Consider the following 20381-nt stretch of genomic DNA (forward strand, 5'->3'; position numbering starts at 1 on the left):
CTTACAACTGCTGGTTTTCCGACCTTGCAGCACAGAGGCTTCTGCGGTTTAACCCACAGTGCCACCACGTCCCTTTAATAAAAGTTACTGCCCCCCCATATATATAATATAATATATATATTATTAACCTAAGTGTCTTCATACAGTATACATGCTATTATTATATAGTTACTTGAAGAATCAATGCAGCAAAGAAGACAGTTAATAATTATTGTTATTACTTTTCTCTGTTGCATCTGAACATAAAATATTTGTAGCATTTTAGTTTATAATTGTTTGGCTTCAGTAAGGCTATAAATAAAAGTTGCTTCTTCTCTGCTGTGTTTTGTTGGCCTTATAGATGTGACTTGTGTCTCAGTACTGTAGCTATTATTTGCAACAATGGCAGAGTTTTGAAGATTTAGATCCTCTGTGCTTGTACAAATGAATGTTTTGGGATACACAGGTCCCAAAATGCTTCATTAACGGGCTAAAAGTGGGCCAGATGTTCAGCAGAATGGAAGCTCTCTTGTAGACTGTGAAAAGAGAGGGAACTTGGCTATTGATTATGAGCTGCCAGGAGAGGTTGCCTACTCTCCCTTTGCACTCCATGACTTACACTGTCCCATGTAAAAAAAATGGGCTTTTTTGCCGATACAATGATGCATGGGTGCAAAATCAATGCCTCCTTAGCTTAAAACCTGATGGTGTCTTCTGTCGTAATCTCATATGCTGCTGCTAGTTTTTATACTTCAACATCATACAGAGAATATTCTTTAATTTATCAGAACTCCAGGGAGAAAGCCAAAAGGATCTAGAAGCAATTCATCTGTCAGAGCTTGTATTTTCCATCATACATTATGTGGGAGTGCAGAAATCTGCACTCAGAATCAATATTTGATAGCAACGTTAAATAGGTGGATCTAAGAAACCACAGCATACAAAACATTCTGCTTCTCATGGTAAGAAAGTAAATGTGGTTGAAAATGTTGACGTAAGTAACCATCCCTGTTAACATCTTCCTAATGGAAACAGCTGTTTCTTCTCTCCAACCCAACAGCAATTCAGGTCAGGTGACTCCACATACATCTACTCACTGTTAAGTCCTATAATGAGAGTTATTTCTGGTAAGTGTGTACAGGATTGCAACCAGACCCATTAAGACTGGCTTAATAAAAAGAAGTGCAGTGTTCTCCCCACAGAAATGGGAAATAACACATCTGTTCTCTCTGTCATATGTCAGTTAAATTCTATTTTATCATGGCGGGGTGGGGTGGGGGGAGAGGGGATTTTAAAGCACACAAAGAATCAGAAAGGAGAAGACATGTTGGGTAAACCATGCCCAACTTCAAACCTAAGCTATAGCTTTTGTTTATACTAAAAGACAGATTCATTTAAATCATTATTTTCCTTTCCAATTTATGTACGTATCTCCTATTCAGTCATGCATTCAAAAAATGTTGTTTTAATACTTAAAATAATTAGGTTTTGAGGAATTTTGAAACTACAGTATTAGAGTCCTTAGCATATCTAGAATGTAAAATCACAAATTTCTGGCTACAAAGTTTTTGTGCCTTTTTCACTATAGAGCTGACGAGGCATCTACTATACAATTAATTGCTTTCTGTTCGGTTATCTAGATACGTAAAAGGACACTAGTCAAGATCACATAAGTCTATAATACATGTCTGGGACTATGTCGTATCAAATTCACTGACATCTAATTTTCAGCAGATATGTACAGGATTGCACTGCAAATGACCAGACTATCCCAGCTACTGAGTACAACAAAATTTCTGAACGAAGTAGAAAGCAAATGTCCATGCTATCTGGTTAATTAGGTCATACAATACAGTATCTTAATTACGTTAGTGCATTACCTCTAGTATATTTTGATGTGCCTTTTTTTAGGGCAATGGGACTTACCAGATAAAAGTGCAAAATCCACATGTTTTTCCACATTGGAGGGTTTAAAAACAATAGAAAAAACATACAGTACTATAACTGTTTGCTCAGTTATGCACCAACAGAAATGAAAAAAGGATAAAAATGCCTAATATGCTTATGCTAGCTTTAAATATAGTGAACAAAGAGAAAATATCTGATGCACTCCAACCCTGAGTGCTTACATGGAAGAAAGTCCACTTTGTTCAATGGGTTTTGTTGCCTATAAGATATCTTTGGATTTGCAAATATGTAGCCAATTTGAGGTTTACTGCTGAAGAGTGAAATAAGTGGGGACAAAAGTATATATTTGCTGCTGGCACTTCTGCCGTTCTGGATTTCTCTCCTTAAACAAACAAACAAAGGGGAGGGGCCTAGAAGGCATCTTTCATTGTGCATAGTTGCTTCATCAGGTGTGCCGTAATTATTCCTACACAGAGTTGCGTACTGGCCAAAGTTGCAGCAATGGTTCTCACAGAAATGAAAAAGAACAGTTTCTGGAATATGCACATTTTCTGTCAAGAGCTTGCAACTGGCAAGATGTTCTCATTCTTGTTTTATGCAGGGCACAGAGAGGGGAGATTAGTTTATACCATGCTGCAAAACTCTGCTCATTTTTAGTATCAAATATGGCTATGGACATTGCAGCACAACACCCCATAACTTTTGTATTGGTGAAATCTGTTGCAGAGTTTTGAATTTTGGTTAAATCCCTTTGGCGGTGGAGCAGAGTGGCAGGGACTCACAGAGCAGAATAGTTTTAAGTTCCCTATTTTAGTTCATCCTTTTGCTCATCAACTGGCACTTACAGTCCCAATAAGTCATTCTGAGACATTAACAGTAGAAAGAATAAAATATTTTTCTTTACTTATAGTTGAACATGTCAAAGCTGACAAACATGGCTGCCCTCAACAACAGCCCTCAACATGACTGCTTCCAGCAGACAAAAGAGAGGGGAAGGGGAAGCTCTTAACAGAAAGGCACAGCTCTCTTTGAATCAGAGGCATGGGGGGAACTATTGGTTAGTGCTCTTAGTAACTGACAAGACACTCCAGCCCAGAAAGGTCTCTCCCAGACATACCTGCTAAAGGCAGCATGTGAGGTTGCATTAACTCCAACAAAATTTTCATAGAAAAAAGTTTGCCAATCTTTTAAAATTTGTTCCTTTTCGAGCTTGATAGGTAAGAGATTGTGTTATGGAGAGAGGAAAATCCTCTTCCTTTCCTTTATTTCTTTTTTTTGAGCAGTGAGTTTGGATCACCTTTAAAAGAACTGAAGAACCATATTTCTGGCACTATAACTACTTCAAACGTAATATCCTTGTCTTACAATCTATGTTTACCTCTACTGTACATGTATTTGTGCCTGTCTTCCACCCATGAAAGCTGGTGGAACAATTTCATTGCAAGTCATAAGAAAAGAACAAATAACACTTTTTTTTCAAAAAAAAAAAAAAAGCTTCCCACTCTCCTTGAAGACTTGGATGAGGAAGCCAACTTCAGGTGACACCGAATGAGCTATAAGGGCCAGAAGACAGGTATTGGTATTGGAATAGGTCTGGGGAGGCTCTACTTCCGACAGCAAAGTGTCTTAGATTTGCACTGCCAGGAAGGAAGCAAATAGGTTTCTTCAGATCATTGTTTTTTTTTTTCCCCTCTGCAGTGGGAGATTTAAAGCCATATGTTCTAAGAGGTGGCAACTTTATGTCCTCCTGACCAACATCCTCAGCTTGGTGACCCTTTGTTATTTGCTTCTGTGAAGCTAAGTTAAGTAGAGCAAAATTAAAATGAGGGGCCGAATCAGAATCGCTTTCACTTCAAGGTTCAAGTGTTGATGTAAGTCATACAAGCAACAGCTTCTTTTCATTTTAAGAGAACAAAACTCTGTGCAAAGTTGTGAATGAAGGAAAAGAAAGCATACGTAGCTGTATAAACGAAGAAGAAAGATGGCATATACGGTAAATTTTTTACGTGAATTGAGTGTTGAAGCTGGAGATAAATTATTGATCTTTTGTTTGAAATGGTCTGTCTCTCTAGCATTTTTCTTTTTGCCTAAAGAAAAAGGAATTTGCATGTTTGTATTCATGAAGCGCATGTTTAATGCTTGCTTCTAATTACTCATGGGCAATATTGTGTTCCGTCCAATTATGCATCGAAACACAGACTTTTGTGTTTCAGAAATACCAAATGAATCATTTTGCCCCTAACTATATAATCCAAGCACTGTTTCTTAGTATTACCTGCATCTTCATTAAAACTTTCTAGTAAATATTTTACCATTATTTGCACTATTTAAAGGAAAAGGAAGATGAGGAAGTCTCAATGCTTATTCGGTTTAAAATACTAAACCAACGCCTAGTTCAAGATAAAACTAATAATGTACAACTGTTATGTTCTTCTTGTTATGGTTTACCACTTCCCTGGTGCTTTAACATACTAACTCCAGCCCTGGTCTCATTTATATTAGATACACAGTATCTTCAGTGCTATACTGGATCAGAGCAAGACCAACACTTTTGCTGGAGTGAGTCATACAAATATTCAGACACAGCATCCTAGACAGGACTGAAAAACAGTTCCTACATCTCTCTCTGTGTGTATGTCCCTTTGTGCGTACATAAATCCTACTCCTGTTAGCAGTAAATGATGGTTATTACACCTTGATAAGACAAAATCATTTTATGCATCTAATGTTAAAAAGAGAGCCAGTAGGTGTAGTGGATAGAGTGCCAGAATGGGACATAGCAGACCTAAGTTCAAATCCCTGATTCTTCATGGATATTCATTGGTGGGGTGTTCTGGCACAAGTAAAAACCACTTGTTAAGCATCTCACATACCTTGAAAACTCTGAAGATTGCTTTGTGTTGGATGTGACTTGATGGCACGTAACGGTATAACAATGTGAAAAGAATAAATAATTTCTCATTAAAGTCAACAACAGCTTACTCACTGACATAGATATATCTAGAGTAGAACCACTGAAAGCAGTGCAATTATATACATTAAATATGGCATTAAGTACATGTACCAAGTTTTCTTTTCCCTCCCTATACCCCTCTTCTTTTGCCTCAGTTTTTGAGTTTGGGTATAAATGCTATCAATAAAGAGATAAAAATGCAATTTAGCCATAGTTAAATTAAATCTTACTGATTTTACTTGCTCTAATACAGATATTATTGAGTTCTGGAAAACCTTATTACTTATTAATTATAACAATGATATTCAACCTTTCATATCTCACATCCCACCAATCAGTCTATCAAAGAAACTGGGTCCAACCATAACAGACTCTTTTATGTTTACAGACTAAATTACATTTAGCATTTATAATAAATTTAAGGACATAAAAATTGTGATAGTATTGTTGAGTGCAGCAATTTGTCATGAAAGTCTTGCATCAAAACTAGATAGCCTCTATCAAAATCCTAGCAACAATATGTCAATAAATACAGAAAACAAAACAATGGCCCACAGACTGGAAACATTCAATATACTTTCTAATTCCCAAGAAACAAGATACCAATGATTGCAGTAACTATAGGACCGCTACATTAATTTTGCAAACCAGCAGAATGATGCTCAAGGTTTTGCAATGAAGACTCTTACACTATACGGAACAAAAAAATCCAATGTTTACTCTGGATTCAGAAAATGAAAAACCACTAGGGGTCATATTGCAAAAACATTATGTCTATCGGGGTACCAAGATATTTCACAGGAAAACAATCTACCCTTTGTAGACTACAGCAAAGCTTTTGACTACACAGATTAGTGGTTCCCAGCCTTGGGTAACCCAAGTGTTCTTGGATTTCAACTCCCAGAAACTCCAGCCAGCACAGATAGTGGTGAAAGTTTCTGAGAGTTGCAGTCCAAGAAAACCTGGGTGGACAATAAACTAGTGTTAGGCCAGAATATGGAGAAACATAATGGTTTCCCTTAGGCAAATGTGCTAGACAAGATTGTATTTTATTTTCTTGTCTGTTTAATGTAAAATATATCATACAAGAAGCTGTATTACACAGATGAAGGATTACTGATTGATAATTTCAGATATGCAGATGGCACCATATTCCTGGGAGAAAGCAGCAATAACCTGAAGTGACTCCTGATGACAGTGAAAAAAGGAAGTGTGAGAGTGGGACCACAAGTGAACATTAAGACAAAAATCATGAATATGAAACAACTGCACAACTTTAATGTTGACAACAAATATATTGAAATTGTTAAAATATTTTGTACACATTGGTTGAATCATCAATCCAAATGGAGACTTCAGCCAAGAAATCTTCTCAGAAGAAGACTCAGATATGGAAGGGCAGTGTAAAGATTTGTCACTGCACATTACGGACAAAATAATCAATGCTACAGATATGAAAGCTGGACAGTAAAGAAAACCAACAGGAAAAATACAACAGTTAATTCTAAATATGGTACTGGAGGAGAGTTTTAGGGACATTATGGATCGCCACAACCAAAAGGGTCCCTGATCAAATCAAGCCTGCTCATTCTTTCGAAGCAAAAAAAACAAAACAATGCTTTTGATGCTGTTGTACTTTGGGAACATCATGATAAGGGAATACTCACTGGAAATGACAACAATGCCAGGAAAAGATGAAGGCAATAGAAAAGAGGACTAAATATACAGTGGATCAACTCAATAAAGAAAGCCACAGGCTTGCGTTTGCAAGAAGTGAGCAGAGCTATACATAGCAAGACATTTCAGAGGTCACTCATTCACAGGACTGCTATAGGTCAGATGTGACTTGATGGCAATTAGCGCCATTTGTAATGAATTCATTTTGACAGTGATGGTTACAAAGTGATATTCCTTTTTTGAGTGGTACATCAAGGACTTGTTTTCGTTGTGCCCACAACAGGGACCTTGACAAGGGCTGGACTCAATGATCCATAGGGTCCTTTCCAGCTCTCCAGTTCTAAGAAATCTTTAGCATGGATGCATGGCCTCACTAGTCAAGAAAGTAGAAAAATTACTAAGAATGCTAATCCTGCATGTTACTCTGAACTTGATGGAGGCGACAATGACTCCACTCTGAACACTCACCTTGTTCCTTCTTTCTTCAACCAAAATCCAAGCTGCAGCAGACATGTATGTATCATCTGCAAAGGTAACAGAGCTCCGGCTCCAGCAAGTCTATGGGAGGTACTATTGTTATAATGTCTGGGAAAGCCCTAGAGCTAGAATGCCAAGCTCTGGAATGCTCCTTGAAATTCCTTCAACAGTGCTTTCCTGAGCACTGCTAGCTTTGTGGGAAAGCTGGATACATCTTCACCAGCTTGAATTTTGGTTGAAACTAATAAGTTTAGTCTTCTGTTGTATTAATGTATTAATCAGATAATTGTACAGAATGGGACTTATTAGTGCCAAATGATACCCAACTTAATGTGTAGCAACTATAGACCTTGAAAGGTTACCAATAATGACCTGAACATCATCATTTGGAACAATGAATAATGTAACAAGTGCCTTTTTCAAAAGTTGTATTACAAGTTTTCTTTTTTTCTCTCTTGCTTCCCTTATGAAAATTATCGGAGAAGCCATAGCTCTATGGCTGAACATGTGCTTTGTGTAAAGAATTCTCCAGATTTAACCTGCAGTGTCTTCTGGAAAAAGAAAAAAAATCAGGCAGCATATGTGGGAAAGACATGTGCCCATTATACAGCACACACAACACAGGACTAGGCACAGATCAACAAGTTATATGAGTTATGAAAGGAGTTTCAGTTGTTTCTATTAAGTAATGTAACTCTACTTAAAATTAGTGTTGATTCTTTATTTCAAGAATGTTCTCTTAAATGTGAGGACTACAAAGTCATGATAATTACCTAGAGCACTTCTGAATGTATGGTCTAATTGTAAATGTCAATAAAGTTGGTACCTAAAAGGAAAATAACTCAGGTAAAAAAAACCCCATTCTATCGAACACTTGAGCTGTCAAGTAATTCCAATCAAGTAATTTATTGTTGCTTTGGCAAACAGCTTTTAAAATAATTTTCAGCTGCCTATTATTCTCTGTAGAACACATACAAAAACAACAATTTAAAACCAGCCTGAAAAACTCTGGAAGAAGGATGACCTTACTCCCTAAGGAAGCATTATACAGATAGAGGATTCTTTTGATTCTTTTGTAGTGACAGTCATGTGCAAACATCCTGGTAAAAAGTGCTTTGCTCTCAGAGGCTACTTCCACTCATTTTCTGGGCATTCCCCTGTCTAGCACAGGGTTCCCCAAACCTATGCATAAAATTGTTAGGTGCAGAGGGGTTGCTAAAAGAAGGGCTGGGTATCTGCTCCTGTCCAATCCTGTATCAAGCACTCTGGTTCTAGTCAAGCTAAAATCAGTAATCACGAACAAGGCTGCAATCCTGTGCATAATTACCTGGGGTTACTAAATCTCACTGAACACAGTGAAATGAGTCAGACAGATAGAAAGAAGTTAGTTATGACATTCAGTCTAATCCTATGGAGGTTTACTTGGAAGTAAGGCTGACTAAATGGGATTCATTTCCAATTACATAATCTTCAGTTTAAATTCTCTCATCATTTTCAGTAGGATTTAGTTGTGACTGATTTAGCTCAACTGAGATGGAAAGTACTCACTACTAAAATGTTTACAATAATTTTTCTGCTGAAAATTTTTAATTGGAATGTCCAGCAAATTAACATGGCCAACGAGTGGCTTATCTTTTTACTCTTGTGAAATGCTGCAGCACCATGTCTTCATGCCAGTTTATTCTAGTTGATGTTGTTTGCTTTTATATTTTGTTTGCTCATGTTACTACATGGTTTTTATATGTACACCACCCTAATGGGGCAGTTTATAAATGACAGAAATAAGCAAATATGTACTAAAATGGGACCACAGTGAATATGAAATTATAATCACATTGGCAACCTAGCATATCAATCTACAAATGCACCTTAACTTCCTTTGGAAATGTTATCAATAAAGACACAGAAGTTTAACTAGTTTAATTAGTTTATGGCCAATAAAAATTTCCCACAAGCTCCTGCAGAAACATTTAAAAAGTGTATCTTTTACAATTAACCTTCTTAGCACTCGGCACACCAAATATTGATGATATTCCAGCAAAACTGACTGGAAACTGATTTTAAGTCACTTGGCAAGGAATGGTGGGGAAACTTGGACATTAACTCCATTTACAGCCTAATCATGACTTACCACCAAGGAAATCTGTAAAGGACAAGCTTCACAGAAAACAGTCTTATGATCACTGCTAATGAAGACTGAATGTTTTATCGTTTTAGGTAATTTCACTGATCGATGTAACTAATGAGATTTTTTTCTCTTCAGTAAAGGATGATTTAGAGAAAGGCTGCTGCATAGTTGATTAGAGAACTACCACTGTAAAGTATCATGTGTTTATTTGGAAAACGTTCATATGAGCATAGGTTATAATCCTAATTACATAGGACCCAAACTTACACAGGACCCACAGCAACATGCTCTGCATGCAGAAGACCCCAAGGTCAAACCTTGGTACTGTATTTCCAATTAGAAGATTACAAGAAGCAGAGGTGGGAAATATGTCCTCCTGTGGACTTGGAGAGCCCCTGTCAAACAACAGTCATTAATAAGTAGATGTCAAACTCAGAGGCCAGTTCTGATGTTATGTGAACAAACGATCACAAGTCTTCTGTTTGCCTGCTCCCCATAGTTATGTGGGTAAGAATGGAAGTACCCAATCACCAGCTGCTCTTTACTGTTAGGCCTGAAAAGGGCAAACTAACTTTACATAATAGTTTATTAACAGGGCAGGATCTCAAACCAGTTTGATACTGGTTTTCTTCAATAAACTGGCTTGTCCTTTTTGAATATAATAATAAACTGGGGCTTATGAAGAACAGGAGGTGGAAAATTCTAACCTCTTGTACAAGATCTTGGATGATTTGGCATTCTGTCAGAGGCAGGTCCATTAATTAATTAATTCCATACAGGGCTACAATCTTTATATTTTTTAAAAAAATCACATCCAAGCCATATTTATATCATCATGCAAAACAATTACCTATGCACATAATTTGATGATACTATGTGTAACAAAAAAGATGTGTGTACTGTACATAAAATGACCTAAGTAGGAAATATATCGCATCTGAAGAGACCCCTATTTATATGATAATTGATTAACTACTACAAACAGACATTTTGCACATTCTCATTATTAGTTAGAATTTTAATGTAGTAGATTTACTTTCTGAACTAAAATTGTTTTGCAAATTATTTTTGGTTTTATTGTTAGTGACTTTGGGAGTTTGGCTGAAATGTATTGACTGACATAAGTATAGTAAAAAATTTATACATCTTCAACTGTTTACTTCTAAGGATGTTTACCATCAACTGGCAGTTAGTTAAGGTGATAACCAATAAATCAAAGAGATATCCATAGTAACTCCAACTGGTAACACAGGTACATTTATTTATTCATCTGTCCATGCATTTCTACAATTAAAGAAATTCTGCCCTTCCCTACATTTTATATTCCTCTTTCTTATACTCTTGTTCAAAATATACAAGAAAGCACTAACCCCATCTATCCAAAACAACAACAAGAAGAAGGAAATCAGACTGATGATGCAAGGACAATTCAGTTTAGGTGTGGATACAAACTGAAGGGCACTATACAAGTCAAGGAACAATTGTAACAGGTGAGGCTTGAATTCAGAACGTTTTTTTAAAGAAATAATTTGGGTGTGTTGCCACAGAATGGAGTGAAAGCAAAAATGTTAAAGATAATGGATTAAATCCAATGCTTGTCCCAACTAAATGGAACTTGATGGGTTCACACATTATGCTAAGTTATGCTGATTTTGATGGGTCTATTCTGATTGGAACTAAGAATGGATTTACCATAATTTTTCCTTCTAACAACAATTGACTTTTTTTTTATAGCCAATCCTTCAATATCCAGAATCCTATTGTTGATGTGTAGAAGGAATGTGTAGAAATGTTGGTGGCAAACCGTCACCATTAACAAGGTGATCGTTGTGTTTCTGGACATGCACCCAACTGTGTGAGTCACAGGAAGAGTAGGCCCATCTGAATCAGTGGAACGTAATAGAGGAAGTAACTTACCAAATCGCTGTTGATTCAATGGACCTACTCTAGTGCAATTTGCTACACTAAGCAACAGGATTTTGACCACTGTTTCCATAGTTATTGAGACATAGTACACTTGCTAACTAGTGCCTATATTCTATCCATGATATGAAATCTACATTCTTAACTTCTGAAGAAAGAACTTTTGAACAATTAATACTTCCAATAATTTCTAATTATCATTCTGTTAACATCCTTCTGAGAGAGAAAAAAGGCAGACTTTAGTAAAACAGTTTTTTTCTTGAAGGTAGATGGACCAAACAGTCATGCAAAAGTCTGGCCTTTCCCCTTCCAAAAACAAATGAGGGAGATACCACTTTTCCTTATGATATGTCTACATATCCACTGATTATTTCTCATTCATTGCATTAATCTAGAAAATCCATATATAGAGTTCCATAGATTGGGTTCTACATCCTCAACTGAGATTTTGGACGTTTTCAAATTAAAATGTTCTATGTTTCCCCTCTTTTTCTTATGCAGTTACCCACTCTATTTTCAACAGCCTTCTGTCAGCCACTTTATATAACAAACACCTCCGTACCTAGCAGGAAGTGTTGAACAGAGATAAAGCTCAGAAAGAAGTTTTGAAGAAAATGTTATTGTAAAATGCCAAACAAACCCTAAATTCAGATATGATGCCAAAGTGTGGGTAGGCTGTATGCTAAGTTGGCAAAAAAGGAAAAAAATAGAATGTGCAACCTTAAACCAATCCTATACTGATCACCTCTATTAACATATACTGATTTTTAAAGCTTTTTTAAAGCAAACATCGAGTTTTTAATTCAAATCTCTACCGATGCTGAGCCACAGAAAATAAGTTTGTTGCATGCTAAACTTTTTTTATACTGTAACAGCTGTGAATTACATCTGCTTCAGCTGCTACTTGCTAGTCTATTTGAAAGTAACAAAATCTTGGAACGTGGTGCCAATGATCATGTCTTGATTGCTTCTTTCCTTGTGTATATAGTCAAGGGTGACTCTATCTGCAGAATGACACAAAGCCCAAAGTGGTATGTATGTCTTAAACAACAACCCTATACTGCAGTTGAACTGGATAGAGAGAACAAGAAGTACAGGGGAAAAAAGAAATTAGGACTATACTGTATGTAGAAGCTGGGAGGCTTTCTTCCAACCTTTGACCACTGTGCCTTCCTTAACTACTCAAAGGGTCTTCTTGATTAAGGCTGTAATCCTTCAGTACTGTTCCAGCATAGTAGTGGGTGCCATGCCAGTGCATCCTGGGCCATCACTTACTACATGGAGCTTCCAGGTTCACACTTCTTAGAGGACTCTGAATTTTGACTCCTACTGTATCTCAGTGTAGGAGAAAGAACATGTTAATAAAAAGCCAGAAAGTGAGAATGCCTTCTACCGGCACCCAGAGTGAGTGGCAATATCAGCCAAGGATGAAGGAAAATGAGGGTGGAAAGCAGCAGAGACAGCTTTTTATACCAGTAAGAAATAATTAGAAAAATAAATGATCAGGTTTCTTTCAGAGAAATTTGGAAAGCATTTTAAAATGCATGCAATTGCTTTTTTACATACGGAAGCAGAGTGCTGTAAAATAATACTGTTGAAAGAAATACCATAAATTTAAAATGGAATATAGAAAACTATTGGATTCTCAGTGTGTACTTTCAACCATAAGAACTGTGTACTTTCTACTGTGACACTTATAATGAAGTAGGAACTGTAAGTTAAAGCTTTTGAAAATATTGTACAAGTTCCGAATGGTACCCTGCTCCAGATATGACTGTCTCACTTATGGACTGAGGTGCCCTAATGGCAATGGCAAAGATACTCTTTGATGAGGTAGATGCCTTAAATTTGGTACATTTGCAGCCGAGGGCCACTTCCCCTTACTTCCCCCTTACTACTCCAAGACTGTGACAGGGAGTGCCCTCCCTTTGAAATGAAAGAGAAGGAATGTAACTCTGAATTAAAAACCTGATGTTTGCTTTTAAAAAGCTTTTAAAAAATCAGTATATGTTAATCTAGGCGATCACTATAGGATTTGTTTAAGATTGCACATTCTCTTTTTCCCCCTTCTTTTGCCAACTTAGCATGCAGCCTACCCACACTTTGGCATGATATCTTAATTTAGGGTTTGTTTGGCATTTTACAATAACACATACACAGAACTCCTCCATTGTTCCAACTGCAAGAGATGTCTTTCCTTGAAGAGAAGAAGCGTCACACCATCCTCAATTATTGTGGTACCTCGAAAACTTGGTACACATGGCAGTCAACCATATGCTGTTAAAATCTAAACGCTAACCATTTTTGCACGTTAAGAGTGACAACCTGTGGCACGAAGTTTACTTGAAACTACAGGCCAGCTTTCCGGGGCCGACCAAGCCAAGCCCCACAGGAGACCAAAATACGGTCTCTCCTGTGACGAAGCCCCTCGGAAAGAAACCGAAGGCGCGGGAAGGCTCGGTCTGCTAATAACGAGGGGAACCCACCACAGGCGGCGCCCAGTCCTCTCGGCCCGGGCGCGCGCGGCGGGCGCTGGGGCTGCGGAAGCCCTCTCCCGCCCGGCGGCCGCTTTGAGGGGAAACGGGGAGGCAGCCCTCTCCAGCGGGGCCAGTTAGGAGCTCTGCAGGAAAGACGCCGAAGGCCGTCTCTCCCTCTCTCTCTCTCCCCCCCCCCCGCCCTCCCTTTCTTACCTTCGGGGTTAGCGCTAATGAAAACCCGGACGTTCCTCCCGCTGGGCGCCAAGTGCAAGGGCAGAGCCGAAAGGTTGCCGGAGAAGGCGGCCCTCCGCAGCGCCGAGTCCCGCGGGCCGGGCAGCTTCCCGGCCGCTCCACCGGGCCACATGGCTGTGTCTGTCTCCTCGGTGCTGCTGCTGCTGCTTCTCCCTCCTCCTCCTCCTCCTCCTCCTGCTCTTCTTTAGGAGCCGTTCTTCAGCAGAAAGGCGAAGCAATGCCCCTCCGCAGCCTCTTCGCGCCGAGCTTCTGAGGGCGCTCTCCTCCAGCCCGCCCAGCTCAGCACCCTCGGCGCCCTCCGGCTGCGGCCATGCGGGTCCCCCGCCGGCTGCCGCTTCCCCCGCCAGCGCCCCGAGGTTCCGAGCCGCGGCCGGGGGGCGGCGAGAGGTTCCCCAAGCGCCCGGGAGGGTTCTCAAGCGGCCCCGCAGATTTCAGAGGAAGGGGAGGCAGAGGGCATGCCTCTTTCTTTCGGGACTTGGCAAAAAGGCGGAAAGAGGGGAAACTTTGCGCCCCGGAGAAAGCTTGCCGAGAGGTCTCGTTGCTGGAGGGAGCCTGAGTAGCCTGGCCAGGAGAGCACCGCAGGGAGGCATTACCATGCCAGGGCCATGCCGCGGCTGGCGCCTCTTCTATGTCCTCCTTGTCATTGGCATGTTCAGTCTGGGATAACGGCCCCCGCCGCCGCCGCCGCCGCTTCAGAGTCCCCGAAAGCTCGCAATTCCCCAACTCCTCTTCAGTTTCCCGGTGCCTCCGGGCAGCAGTGAAAGGGAAAAGGGAGACGGCAGAAAATGCAGGGAGGGAGATTTTTGGCGATCCAGGGTGGCCGCTGCTCTGATCGCCCTCAGCAAGCCGTGGAGGAAGGCTCCCCGACCAGCCAGATGAGCGAGGCTAAGTCGAGTCCTTTACAAAAGCGGAGGCGTACCTGAAAAATCGCAATTCCTGCGAGCAACTTGGACTGAAAGGTTTCCCCGCCGCGCTCCTGCCCGTTTTCTGTCACTCCTTTCCTTCTCTTCGTAGTTGCGTATGTGCTGCGAGCCCCTAAAGCCGAGACGTTTTATAGCCCTGCGCCGCGAAGCCGCTCCAAAAGAAAGGGGGAAAGAGTTCAAAGACAACCCCCCCCCCCACACCCGGTTCCTATTTTTCAAGAGCGCAATCAGAGAAGACACAGCGAGAGGGAGGGGGGGAAAACAACCCCGGAAAGGTTATTCATTGTGAAGCATAATGCCCGGTTTGAGCAATGAAAGGAGAAGGAAGGAAGCGGCGATCACAATGATCTGGGGGGGGGGGGGAAGCGAGCGAGCTTCTTTGCAGCGGTCAGTGGCGGGGCATCCCGGCGGGCAGGTCCAATGAAATATTCAGAAAGGTTGTGATGTCTGGCCGGGCTCAGACAGCCGCCGCCGCCATCACCTTCCTGGCTTTATTGTTATTCCTCTACCCGCACCCCCCCTCCCCCGTAGACTCGCAGAAGTCAGTCTGCGGAGGAACACCCATGCAGTGCCGCCAGGGGCGGGGGGGGGGAAAGAGAGGCCGTCCAGCCCGCTGCTGCCGCCGACCGTCGGAAGCTAGACCACGAAGAAGAGAGCGCGCGGCTCCACCAGGCGAAGGTGGCGCTGGCGATGCAGCTGCTTCAGCAGCAGGCGGCAGATCTCTTGGCCGTCTGCAGGGCTGACAGAGAGAAACGGCGTGAAGGATCGGTGGCGTCAGATCGGACGGGCATGGGCAGCGAGGGTAAAGAAAGCGTGGCAGCAGATCAGAGGGTTTCCGTGGCTTTTTTTTAGCGCTCCTAAAAACAAACCGGGCTTCCTTCCTTTAAGTTTTAGAGATGGAACCAGGTGAAAATATGTTCTTTAGACAAAACTAACCTCTCTTTCTACAGTTGAGTCGCACCTGGCAAAAATGAATAAGGTTGGTTTTGTCCAGGATCAGGGCTAGCTCTACCACTACCTAGGCGGAGAGAGACCTTAGGCAGCAGATGTTGGGAAGCGGCACTAAAGAGAGTCGGAGGAGAGAAGCCTGTGCTAAGCAGATCCTTCTGTGCACCCTAAGCTAACTTACTGCCTTCAGGTGCAGAGGAGGATGCGGTCCCATCGCTAGTGTGGATGAAAAAGGTTGAACTGTCACCCCAGCTGGCTTTTTTTTTTTTTGGTACATGGAATGGGAAAGAGCAACTTGTTCTATGCCTCAAACAGCAAAGTGGCTTGGATCAGCCCTGACAGGGTTACTAGACTGCCTAAAAGATACTTAATATTGTGTGCCATCAAGTCAGTTCTGACTTATGGCAACCCTTTGCAGGGTTTTCTAGGTAGAGAATATTCAGAAGTGGTTTACATTTACCTTCTTCTGGTGGCACCCTGGGACTGTACAGCTTGCCCAAGGCCACACAGGCTGTCTCTTCTGAGATATTTATTTATTTATTTATTTATTTATTTATTTAATATGCCGCCCACTCTACCTAAAGGTCTCTGGGTGGCTTACACCAATTAAAATTCAATACAGTAAAATATAAAATGATTAAAATACAATTAAAATACAATTAAAATTGCCATCATCAAGACCCACCGTTGATGTTATTTCAATTAAAAGCCTTCTGGAACAGGATATACAGTGGGGACTTGAACTTCCAGCATCTGGTTCCACTGCCAGCTACCTGACTCACAAATGTGTTTAGCAATGTACAGTATAAAGCTATTTTTTCCCCTTCTCAACTCATTTTAACCTCCTTCAGACTTGAATCTGAGTGTGGGAAAGATTGACTAGTCTTTTTCACATAGTGAGAAACTGTTTATGGAGATAAAGTCAGGTGTCACTGATCACTGTAGCAACAAACCCAGGCCAAATAATGGGGTTAGAGGGATCAACAGCTTGCTCAATGCAGGAACGTTCGCTTGACATTCCATGCCTGTGCCATGATCCATCCTGGGAAAATCTCTGGTAGTGTTTCACATTAAACTCAGCAGATATGTGGACTTAAAAAAAATGACTGGGTTGGACAGGGAATCCTGAATCCAACTTCTATTGTTATGCTATATGGGATTTGTGGGATTTTTACATCGCCTAGAGTAGTGCTTGTGCTAATGGGGCAGTACGAATGAATGAATGAATGAATGAATGAATGAATGAATGAATGAATGAATGAATAAATAAATAAATAAATAAATAAATAAATAAATAAATAAATAAATAAATAAATAAATAAAATCCTAATTTAGGAAACCCATTGAATCAGTAAGATTGACTTAAAAGTTGACTCACTTTTGTCTACCATTTTCATTTTTTTGTTTACCATTTTATATAGGCAATCTCTGTTCATTAGGAAGTTCCTTACATTTAAAATGGAGTAATGTGGTGCTGGAGGAGACTCTTGAGAGTCCCCTGGACTGCAAGGAGAACAAACTTATCCATTCTAAAGGAAATCAAGCCTGAGTGCTCACTGGAAGGACAGATCCTGAAGCTGAGGCTCCAATACTTTGGCCATCTCATGAGAAGAGAAGACTCCCTGGAAAAGACCCTAATGTTAGGAAAGTGTGAGGGCAAGAGGAGAAGGGGACGACAGAGGATGAGATGGTTGGACAGTGTCATTGAAGTGACCAACATGAATTTGGCCCAGCTCCGGGAGGCAGTGGAAGACAGGACGGCCTGGCGTGCTCTGGTCTATGGGGTCACGAAGAGTCGGACACGACTAAACGACTAAACAACAACAACAACAACAATGTGAGAATGCTACTCAAGCTGATTGCTACTTTTTTTTTCTAAAAAATGGATGGTTATCAAACATCTATATTCTTGAGCACCACCCTATTCTCTAGATATTCACCAAAGATTTGAAATAATGCAATGTTTTCTTCAGCAGTCGGGTCCTGTAAAATAAAATTGGCATTTTCCAACAGTAAGTGCTTCACAAGTATAGAGTTCATGCAGTTGAGTGGTATGAGGCCATTGAACAGACAACTGAAGAATTTTAAAATCCTCTCATGAGGTTGATTGGCAGTGTTTTTTATGATTTATGTGACAACACAATTGATCTATCTATGTATTTATTTAAAGAATGTTAACCCAATGTTCATTCTAAAACATCAGAGTGTTATACAACATGCATAAAATATGCCATAATATAGTAAAACCATAAATCAGTATAACATACACAAAAAGCATAAAAGCAGCAGAGCACTCTGAACAAAGCAAAATAATAAATGTCTGAACAAATAAGTATGTATCAGCCTGGCAGCAAAATGAAATCATCAATCTGAAGACACACACACGGTACAGGAAGAGACGCTCTTTGTACACTGAAATAATAAATGAATTTGAAAAATATCTGATTGGTTTTCCTTAAAGTTGAAACGAGCAAGCTTTTTTAAACTACACCGTGGTAACTACAGCAGAGCTATTGGCGCTATATAAGCATACACTGTGGACTAGAATTGGTCAGTGTGCTGCCAGCTAGCAGGTTCTTTAAACGTTTGCGTAGCCATGTATACAAAGATCTGGACTTGCCAAAATTTCTATGAACTGGTGATGTAAATATATAAGATATTCTCTGGGTAGATTTGTGACTTACAGACACTCAAACAACAAATCTATTACAGTATTTCACTCTATATTTACCTCCAGAGTATAATTTATAGTATATAATATAATACTGATATTGTATGCTGGACAATTTCTATGCAAAAGTTTAACTAATGTATTATTCCAGAAAATGTGTGGGTATTATGCACAATCCATATCTGCCTGATTAATTTTGCTTATTCTATTTTTAATTTTTGGGTATTTCCTAAATGTCTGTCTAAACTGTTCCAAATATACTAATGTGAAAGGGCTAAGAATATTTAATAAAAAATAATAAATTATAAACCCACCAGTTATCTGGGAAAATCATAGCAGAAACTGGTTTAAATGATATGTACCATCAAATTGAAACCAACTTATAGTGACCTTAATAGGACTTCCTAGGTAAATGAGATATTTAAGGAATGGTTTGGCTAATTCCATGCTAATTCTATTAAATATACAGCCTAAAAATCTGAGCTGTCAATTATATCACTGAATGTGTCTGAAAAGTTCAAATATATGTTATTATTGTAATGTTATTGTAATGAAGAGAAGACTCCCTGGAAAAGACGCTGATGTTGGGAAAGTGTGAAGGCAGGAGGAGAAGGGAACGAGAGAGGATGAGATGGTTGGACAGTGTCATAGAAGTGACCAACATGAATTTAACTCAACTCCGAGAGGCAGTGGAAGACAGAAAAGCCTGGTGTGCTCTGGTCCATGGGGTCACGAAGAGTCGGACATGACTAAACAACAACAACAACAAATTGTAATGTCAAGGAAGATGATGAAATATGAAAATTTAGTTCTGAGCATTGCCTGAATATTTTCCTTTGAAATATGACCCTAGGATATCTGTCTGCAATTTGAACCTCATGACTGAGACTCTGTAGATCAATAACAAGGGTTGCAATTTTATTTGGAGAAGGAATCCAAGTAGCTACAGGTTCAAGTTTACTTATGATTGAACAAAGAGTATGCAACTCTGAGAGATAGACCCAATTTTTGGAATGTATTAAATATTTTAAGCACTTGAAAATGCTTCCCCCCCCCCCGCATCCAGTTCAGTTCCCCTTCTTTTTTATTTATTTTAATGATTTTATACCTGGAACGCAGAGGTTAGGAACATATGATGGGACACTGCATATAATGTTGGAAGACAGCTCTTGTCACCAATGAGCAGCACGACCAAAGGTGACAGAGGTGGCGGGTGTAGTCTTAACAAAATTAGGACAACAAAACATTCTGCATCCTTGCTGCAAACTGTAGCGTGCCAGCCTTTCTACCATACAGTGGACCCTCGACTTACAGACGGCTCGACTTACAGACTTTTCAAGTTACAGACTTCTCTAGCTGCAAAATTTAGGTTTGACTTGCAGACTGAGAATCGACCTACAGACCAGAAAACCCCCCAACATGGAACAAAAATGCTGGTTACGGATTAATCAGTTTTCAATGCATTGTAGGTCAATGGAGCCTCGACCTACAGACTTTTTGACCTGCAGTCACCGTTACAATACGGATTAATTCTGTAATTAGAGGGTCCACTGTACAAGTCATACATTTTCTGTGCTTTGGGAAAATACTCAGTAAATGATTATTAACTTTGGAGTCTAGATATGGCCTTTATATGACTTTTCTTTTAGAATGCTATTATCATTTCTTTCGTGATCTCATCTAAAATGGAAAAAAATGTGTCTCTAAAATTAATGATGAACTGGTACTGACCTTGTTTAGCTTAGCGAATCTAAGACTTATGATCAAATGGTAGTTGTACAAATGATTCCCTCCTCTTTATTTGGTTCTTTCCCTTCATGTTATTGTATAGTTGATTTCAGCTGCTGCTGACACTTCTTGTCAGTAACAAGCCATTTTATTAGTGTTAAGAAATCACTTGAGAGCAGCTTCTTTGTGTTTCACTACAGGCCAGGAAATACAGCTTCAGATGCATCATACATAATTACAAAAGATCTTAAATCATTAGCCAGCTTCTGTTGTTTCATCAAGGGCTGATTAGAACCAAGTTCCAGGCTGATGTTAGGAAAGTGTGAAGGCAGGAGGA

General features: G+C 39.9%; 1 protein-coding gene across 2 annotated transcripts in view; it reads right to left on the reverse strand.

The window, feature by feature from the left end:
- NWD2 (NACHT and WD repeat domain containing 2) overlaps window positions 1-15236 on the reverse strand; it is an 86608-nt gene extending 71372 nt beyond the window's left edge. For both annotated transcript variants that reach the window (XM_020786288.3, XM_020786287.3), the window contains exon 1: window positions 13736-15236. In XM_020786288.3, the coding sequence (XP_020641947.3) occupies window positions 13736-13886 (151 nt within the window). In that variant the 5' untranslated portion in view covers window positions 13887-15236. The remainder of the gene's footprint in view (window positions 1-13735) is intronic.
- Window positions 15237-20381: the final 5145 nt, after the last annotated feature.

This window comes from Pogona vitticeps, chromosome 5, assembly GCF_051106095.1.
Source record: "Pogona vitticeps strain Pit_001003342236 chromosome 5, PviZW2.1, whole genome shotgun sequence".
NCBI lineage: Eukaryota > Metazoa > Chordata > Lepidosauria > Squamata > Agamidae > Pogona > Pogona vitticeps.